This window comes from Solanum verrucosum, unplaced genomic scaffold (genome assembly GCF_900185275.1).
Source record: "Solanum verrucosum unplaced genomic scaffold, falcon-dt-bn FXZP01000199.1, whole genome shotgun sequence".
NCBI lineage: Eukaryota > Viridiplantae > Streptophyta > Magnoliopsida > Solanales > Solanaceae > Solanum > Solanum verrucosum.
The window spans coordinates 1,836,538-1,845,246 of NW_026020049.1; the positions used below are offsets into that span (position 1 = coordinate 1,836,538).

General features: G+C 36.5%; 2 protein-coding genes across 2 annotated transcripts; one reads left to right on the forward strand and one right to left on the reverse strand.

Annotated features, from left to right (window-relative positions):
- Window positions 1-804: 804 nt before the first annotated feature.
- Window positions 805-5,737, forward strand: LOC125823165 (uncharacterized). The gene is made up of 6 exons (XM_049502587.1): window positions 805-970; window positions 1,054-1,146; window positions 1,508-1,757; window positions 1,858-1,954; window positions 4,620-4,685; window positions 5,145-5,737. The coding sequence occupies exons 1-6, from the start codon at window positions 820-822 to the stop codon at window positions 5,343-5,345; spliced, it is 858 nt and encodes a 285-aa protein (XP_049358544.1). The 5' UTR covers window positions 805-819; the 3' UTR covers window positions 5,346-5,737.
- Window positions 5,738-6,586: 849 nt separating this feature from the next.
- Window positions 6,587-7,841, reverse strand: LOC125823167 (transcription factor MYB8-like). Its single transcript, XM_049502589.1, has 3 exons — window positions 7,674-7,841; window positions 7,272-7,401; window positions 6,587-7,124 (listed from the first exon to the last, which is right to left on the reverse strand). Exons 1-3 carry the CDS (start codon window positions 7,822-7,824, stop codon window positions 6,644-6,646), a joined length of 762 nt encoding a protein of 253 aa, XP_049358546.1. The 5' UTR covers window positions 7,825-7,841; the 3' UTR covers window positions 6,587-6,643.
- Between the last annotated feature and the right edge of the window lie 868 nt (window positions 7,842-8,709).

Consider the following 8,709-nt stretch of genomic DNA (forward strand, 5'->3'; position numbering starts at 1 on the left):
CGATTAACAGTAAACTTCCCACAAAAAGAACTAAGTTGATTTCTAATGTTCCATGAAGCTTCCTTTATGATTTAAGATGCATTGACCATGTTCATGATTTATGAATCTCCTTAAATGATTTTTACTATGTTTTAACTTGGTCATGCATTCCATGTTTTCAATCATGTCCCTTTATTTTCATGTGTTTATCTTTTATTGCATTCCTCTGATCATACTTGGTACATTCCATGCACTAACGCAAACCCTTGCCTACATTATTTCACTAATGTAGGGTCCGACGCTCCTATTCCGCATCCTCGAGGCTAGTGTTCACTTTAGTGGATTGACTGTATTCGAAGATTGGTGAGTCCTCATGTTCCGAGGACCTTTTATTGCTTATCATCTTTACTTTGATATTGTATGTGAGCATGGGTTACGTCCAAATCACTCTTGATGTAATAGATGGCTTTGAGACTATTTAAACTTCCGCTTCGTTTTTGACAAACTCTTTATGATATAAACTGTTTTTTGAACTATTTAATTCCATTATATTGTTTATGAATGCTAAGTGGTTTGTGTAGGGCCTCTCGGAATCTTATACGACATGTCACGTCTAGAATGTACTTTGGGTCGTGACATAAATCCGGTAAGTACATATTTAACGAGATTATTTATGATATTTTCTCTAGACTAAAGACTAAACACACCCTTCGTCTTCAACACCCAACTTCATATATATTACATGTAAAATGAAACGCCTAAACTCATTAAAAATGGGAAGTTCTTGGAAGTCTGGACAGGATTGATCACTCACTGACTGGGATTCATCGGGCGAGAGATATGGAAGCGCTAATAGCCTCATACGCAGACGATTCTTCTGACTCCGATTCCGACTCCAATCCCACCCCTCCACAGCCGCCGTCAGCTTCGACATCACTGGCCCCTCTTCCCCCGCCTCCTATTTCACTTCTTCAACCGCCCAACTGTTTTGGTAACTTTATTTTTCATCAAACCCGGAAATATCTATAGAAGACGAATTATGCTCACTAAATGTTTGCTTTTTTGCTTCTGCAGTTCCCTTGGACTCCTTGCCTAGTAGTCAAGTCAATCGCGTTCGAAGCTTTCCTCACATTGAAGGCAATTATGCTTTACATGTCTACATCCCAGGTAATTTCTTCTATCTCCCTTATGTTCATGCCATTTTATGCTTTGTTCTCTAATTTTGTTTTTGAGAATTGGTAAAGAGCATAATAACTCAATTCTGCAAAATCATTATTAGTCGTTAAAAGGTAGGTTTAGAGCAAGATCATTTGCAAATTGCATTTAGTAACAGAATTAGGATGGTTTAAGACACAATTTTTTAAATCGAAAAGAGACAAATCAAACGGTCCTTATTTAATCAAGTATGATATTGGCAATATGATTCAAAATCGAATCTTTTTGTCATATTTTTGTTGGTCAGTTTATTGGAAGGTTGTTATAAAACATTTTTTTCGTAATGTTTATTTATATTTTCTTTTACTTCTAGTTTATATACCATCTGCAACAAGGAAGGGGCTGGCCAGTTTTCTGAAGAAGGTCACAGCTATTGTACCTACTCTACATGCTGTGGATGTTGATGTACCATTGAGTGGTTTGTTGAAAGATGAAGCACTGCTTGAAAAAGTGGTGTTGGGTAGAGAGTTTCACATTAGTTTGGGAAGAACTGTTCCTCTCCGCGTGCATCAGATTAATTCCGTGGTCTCCATGCTTCGACAGAGGCTTCAGTTTCAGAGGAGGTGAGGTGACTTTAGTGATATGCATGCTATCTCTGATTTTGATTTGAGCAAAACAAAACCTGTTGTTGCTTTGTTAATTGTTGTCTATTAATGGACATAGGTATTTGATAGATTTTAACAAATGGGAGATCTTTGTCAATGATGATTCAACTCGCACATTCATGTCACTGGAAGTTGTAGAAGGAGGCTTAGAACAGGTATGAAAAATGCCATTTCTTTAGTACTTGTTGGTAACATGGTTTGCTGTTTTGGCTTGTGTTCACTTCTAGCTGAACTCCGAAGAATGTTTGAAGTCATAAGTATGCTCCTCATATAGAAGCTAGTTGTTGGTACATCTTTAAGGTCCCTTAATATAAAATAGATATCAAGGCACATGCTTGTGTGTGCCAAATTCAATTTTCCCAGATTTAAGAGCTAATGGAAAGTAATGTAACTTGAGAAAAAGAGAATATGAGATAGTTGTAGAAAAGGGAGTGTCAAGAGATGGAAAAATTTACCTTAGTGACCAGTATATCCTTCTGTTTCCTCATTAGTGAGTTGGTTATAACGATGTCTAAGAGAAAAGTTTACAACAGGCTTGTCCCTAGGGCTTTGGTTTAGTGGTAAGAGCACAACTTGTGATGTGTAGTATACGCGCATATTACGAGCTCAAACTCTGTTGCAGACAAAAACTTGGTATTTAAGTGGAGAAGGGTCGAGGGGAGGGCCCATTATTCATCGAGTTTAGAACTGTGCACCACTGGTCTGCGGGGTTTTGTCGGCTATCCGCCCAAAAAAGAAATGAATTACAACAGGATTCACCATTTGAGTTGCTATCCCATATTTAATGGTGGTAGATAAATATTCCATGCTGTGTGTTCTGAATTATATGAGCTCTTATGGTGTCTTTCATTTTCGAGAGAGATATGTCAATGCGAATGGAAGCTGCCTCCATGGTCAACCGTAAGGACTGGGAATGTGTTGAATTGGTAGGTGTATGTGTTGTATCAATCAAGTTGATATTCATGGTTAATCTAGGGAAATATAAACTAGAAGTACAGTCGTACAGCTAAAGAAGGTTATCTCCCTCTGTCTGGGTAATTGGATTGGAGTTGCTGCTTATGTGTATTGTCATATCCTCCTCTTCCCACTGCCTCAGTCATCTACTATAAGGTCTGTGTATTGTATCTTTTTCTCATAGGGCCAGTATATCCATAAGCTTCTCATTACCGGTGGGGTTCAAATAGATTTGTAAGAATGTTCACAACTGATATTATTTGTTGTGTTCACAAACATTAAAAACTGAAACTAAAATTAACATCTTTAAAAAAAATTAGCTTATGTGAAAATTTCAGAAGACTGAATGTTTTTTTTTTTTTTTGAGAAGGGTAGCAGTAAGTAGACTATGGGAATATTAACACCTAGAATCCGAGATATGACAAAATCCTATTAAATCTTGGCACAAACTTAATGAAGCATCAAGACTAAATGTCCTTTACATTTAGGAATGTGTTTGACATATTCTGGACAAGGAAGCCGGTGCACAAAGCATCCCGCGTTATCAGAGTCTGGGAATCAGCCACTTATTCTGGAGAAACTGAAGATATATTGATTTAACCAGAAATGCCCATTAACAAAAAGAATAAAGAAGTAAAGGTCACCCATTGAGCCAAGTACACATTTTTTTTCTTCTGAATAAAGCTATTCAAAACAACATATGCAATATGAAAATCAAAATCAAGAGTGACTACTCGTGTCAAGTTGCAACGTGATTAGCCAACGTTTCTTTTATATAAGAGCCTCTTTGGATTGACTTATTTTAGGGGCTTTAAGCAGTTTTGTAGTGTTTGGGTAAAATAAATAAGTGTTTTTAAGCCCAAAAACCATAAGCTAGAAATCCTAACTTATGAGTTTTGGCTTATAATAAGTTATAAGCCCATTTAAACAAGCTCTAAGTAGAGATTGAGAAAAGGAATGGATGATGTCTTCATGGCAGACAAATATAATTGGTAGGCCAACAAGTTTAGGGAGGAGGATGACAAATAGTTGATCTCTTTAGCAACCCAAGAATGTGGTCTAGTGGTTAATGAGTTCTTTTTTTTGTGTGTGTGGTGAGGGTGGGATATCATCAGGTCTCAGGTGAGACAAACATACTAGGTAATTTCTTCCCATTGGCTCAAGCCTTGGTGGGTAGTGTTACCCAATACTTATGCGGGTGGGAGGTAGTAGTGCATGCCATTCCAGACCTCACAGTCATAAAAAGGTTAATATCTTTATGAAAGTCACCGTAATAGGTTGGCCAACAAGTTTCGGTGGATAATACATTAATTTTTGTTACCAGTAGAAACCCATCAATTTTTGTTATTTTATGTGGATTTTAACCAAAATAAGGAGTAAGTTAGAAGCGGGATGCAGTGCCAGGTTCTTAAGTGAATGGATAATTTGAAAACTAGATCAGAACAGGGGTTTCCCCTAAAGCTAATGGTGGCATGATCGCAGGGCATGCCTGGCTCTGCGCACTGAAAGAAAACTCCTTGTGCAAGCGTATCCATTTCATTACAATCAAAATTTACATTGTGGGGTTATTAGAGGTTTTGGTGGTTCCTATTGTTGACATTTAATCTTTAGGTGTGTTTCTGGTTATTGTCTGCTTTAATTTTGATCAACTAATTCTCTACAGTGGTTAGTTAATGCTCATCTTTCGCATGTGTTTCAATTATGGAACAATGAGTTTGAACTAAGCTCTCTACTATTTTCCTCTCTGGCATCATTCATGTCAATTTAGATAAAAGCTTATTGTTCTTCCTTGTCCTCCCGTGTCTTGCTAATATAGTTCATCGTTGAGGCAAGAGAGGAAACTTACTTGTATTTTGTGTCCCTCAGATAAGAAAGCAAATCCAAGCTGTTGATGAAGTCTACAAACTACATAACCTTCCGGAATTTTACAAGGTTGACCACATGAACTATGTTTAATTTTTTGCAAGTTTCAATAGTGTGTTTGGTATGTAGGAAAACATTTTCCAGGAAGTGTTTTCCAATTTTCTCATGTTTTGTTGGTCAAATATTTTCTCTGGGAAAACAAGCTCCTTGAAAATTACCTAATGAAAATAGGAAAAACAAGTTTCATAAGTGACATTCCAAGTTCATTCCCCCCCCCCCCTCGAACCCTCATTCCCTACCCCATCCCACCCACCCACGTAATGTTTTGCTAGATTACATATAAATGCTCTTGGGATAAAATTTTTTGCTTACTTACTAAATACTAGAAAATAAGTAAAAAAAACTCATTTTCCAACAAAACATTTTGCATGAAAAATATTTTCCTTCATACCAAACACACCCAGCCACAGTCAAATCAATGCTTCTTCTTCAAGTGAAGAATTAAAAATTACTTGGATTTGGTGGCAGGATCCACGCCCTCACATCTCAATAACTTGGGCATTGGGGAATATCAGGGACACCCTGAAGAGAATGGTGGAAGAAGAGATGAAGAAATACGAAGTGGGTTCAAGTTCACGGCAGAAATGTATTTTCACAAGCAAATTCACTGGCATTTTGTGCAAAATAGGCAACAAGATGCATGAAATCTGCAAGTTTCAGGAAGAATAACAATTGTTTATAGATTCCTAGTTAACCTTTTCGACTATGCATCTCCCAGAAGGCTAATTAGAAGGACTTGTTATTGTAAAAAGTCGAACTGAGCAAAAAGGAAAAAGGCAACGATTGTTGATAGGTTTGTCGTTTCAATGAAGATAACAAGAGAGAGGCTCACTCTGTTCTAGAATCTCTGTCCAATATGAGCTGAAAGAAGATAACAAGTGATGAGTGCATATTCCAGGTCCCAGCATATCAATGATGTACTAACTCGTAAAAAGGTTCGACTTGTCTAATTTTATGAGTTCTATTAGATTCATCATTTGAGAAAAAAATTATGTGAGTGAGCCCTTAAAATGTTATTTATGTTCTATTAGATGCATTTTGGACAAACTTTAAGCTACATAAATGAAATGATCTATATCTCTATTTATGAAAAGATGAAAAAACAATTCCATCTTGGATACCTTTCAACAATAGTACCTGGATGTTACCTGGAAAAAAATCATTTAAGTTCATGAAAATTCTATTTTCTGGTCAATAGTACCTGGGTGTCTTGAAGAATAAAGTCATTTAATATTATCAGTAATTTCCTTCATCAATTGGTCTATGTTACTCAAATTTTCCCTCAAAAAAGAAATATCATCTTTGCTAACATTCCATATTATATGGCATTCAATTCAATTTCTTATCACCCTTCTCTTACACAGAATGTGTGATTGACCGACTCTACCTCTATTCTTTATTTAGGATGTGAACTCTTTTGTAGTAGTTTATTTCTTTCTTCCTCTTTTTTACAGAGGTAGCAATTATAAGGCGGGGAAAAACAAACTGAGACGCGCGTGATAGTAATACAAGCATAATGAATTTAGACTTGGCACGATATTAGATTCTATTAACCCTTTGGGTGGTCCAGTGGTTTGGACTTGGTACTTCCATGTTGGAGGTCTCAAGTTCGAAACCCCTTGCCTGTGGAAACAAGGGGTTTGCCTTCTGGATCTAGCTCGTTGCATCGGGATTGCCTAGTGCGGGTTACCTTTCCTGTGTGGTTTGCGAGCTATTACATATGCAGGGGTTTACCCTGTGCGCACCCAAAGGATCGGGATTGCGGGTTTCCGTTGTCATAAAAAAAAACATATTTAATATAGAAGATTTATTATGACTTTGTGAGAAAAACAAAAAAAGTAGATAAAAACTAGGACCTAATACAGAAGATGTAGGATTACTGCTTTGTTTGACAGAAAAAAAGTGGATAAAAAACTAGGACCTGCACATGGGTTCTAAGTTGTAACATGTTTTAGAACGTAAGATGTTCAGATATTTCCAAGTACATCAATCCAGAATGAATTCATATCGAATTGGTCGAAGGAGTTAACAGCAGAACCATGGGGAATGGAATATGGCTGGGCAACACCAATATTTGTACATGTGTTTTCCATGTCGGAGACTTGTTGATCGACAACAAGTGAAGTAACGTTGTTATAACAATCTTCAAAAGTTTGTGAGAAATTCACAAAAGGATCCATCATTTGGTTTCCTTCACATGTAATAGTGCTGCTGCAGGGTGAACAAACACCTGTTGTTAATGAACTGCTGTTATTGCTCGTTTCAAGCACAAGTCTTCCTCGAGTACTATTTTCCTTCTCATCTTCTTTGGTTTGTTTGCGGCTTTTCCTGGTTTTCAATGGAGCATCATGATTTTTCAGTCCAAGATGCTTCTTTAAGTGTGTGTGGAAGAAGTTTTTAACTTCGTTGTCTGTTCTTCCAGGCAATTTCGCGGCTATTGCTGACCAGCTGCATAGAAATACAAATTTAATTTGGTTTGGTTTTAACAGTATTATGTATTTAGGAGCAGGACTTTACAGAAACCTATGTTAACAAATTTGCTAACTTTCTTGTGCAGAACTCTGTTGTGTGGGGGAAAAAGAGCTTAATTCTCACCTATTTCCAAGTTCCTGATAAGTTTTGATGACAATTTCGACTTCTTCCATGGTAAAGGGTCCTCTCCTAACATCAGGGCGGAGATAATTCATCCATCGTAGTCTACAACTTTTCCCCGTTCTTGAAAGCCCTGCAACCAGACGACCAAAGTTCAGGAGACTAAGAAAACAATGAATTACAACAAAAGAGTTGCATAAGTTCCACCCCCTCTCTTGGAGCTCCTACTTTTTTGCTCCCTTAATGACTCGAAGCCACAAACTTAGGGTTGGAGGTGGATGGTGCTTATCATCTAAGCAACCCCTCTTGTCGCTACATAAGTTATTGCTAGAAAGTATTGAATGAAAATATGATCATTCGAAATCTGAAATGAAAATACTATTAGTATGGTTTTATTGGCGTAACCTGCAAATTTGGGCATCTGTTTCCAATTCCAGATGCCATATTTCATGATATAACCTCTCAGTTTTTGGTCTTCCTCTGGAGACCATGCCCCCTTCTTTATGATCTCCTCCATGCTTGTACCTTTCTGCTGCTGTTGTTGTACTCTTGGCATGATTAATGCAGATAAGTAGGATTATTTTGAAGTTCAAGTCACCTGCTTTAGTACTTGGATTGTTTCAGAGCTCTTTCAGAAAAGAAAGAAAAACCTTGTGGTTTATATAGTTATTTTTGCCATCCATTATACATGGATCTGTTCTTTATTCAATATACCTCATTTCCAAGAAAGAGTAGACTTTCCACAACGACTTCATTGTTTTGTCTTGTTACTCATTCTTAATTGTCTTTTCATGATTTTTAAAAATCAATTCTTTGAAGGAGGAGTTAAGTGGGAATGGACGAAGAGCAACTCAACATGGGAGAGATTTTTTCATGTCTAATTGAGTGTCATGATTTAGTTGGATGCAAAAATTGCATAGCTTAAACTTAACTTTTTTTTGTCCCAAGTAACTTGGAGAAATGAGTAAAGGGTGTTAAATAAGTTTTTAAATTAAAATGGTGATAACTCTCATAGCAAAGGTTAAAGACTCACTTAATTTATGATTTAATTAAATGAGGTGTGAAATGTAATACTTCACTCAAACAACTCACGGTGGTGAGTGGTTAGGGTTTTGATTTTTCAAAGTAAAAATAGTGATTTAGGTTAAAGAAGAAGAAGAACATGAGTTTCACATATTTTGTTATTGTATACCTTGATAAATAACGTATTTGTTGTTGTTGTTGTAGTGTGTATACTTAAATATATGCATCACAGGTGAGAAAGAGAAAAAATTGTTGTTGTCATTGTACTCGTTATTGTCATGATGTATGAAATAAAAATTGAGTCTGCAACTATTTGATATTTTCCAAACAGCTGAGATAACTACTAGAAATAGAGGTTTTTTTCGCTGCGAATAAATGAAAAATTTGTATTATTAGAATGTGATTTTTTCATCCATTT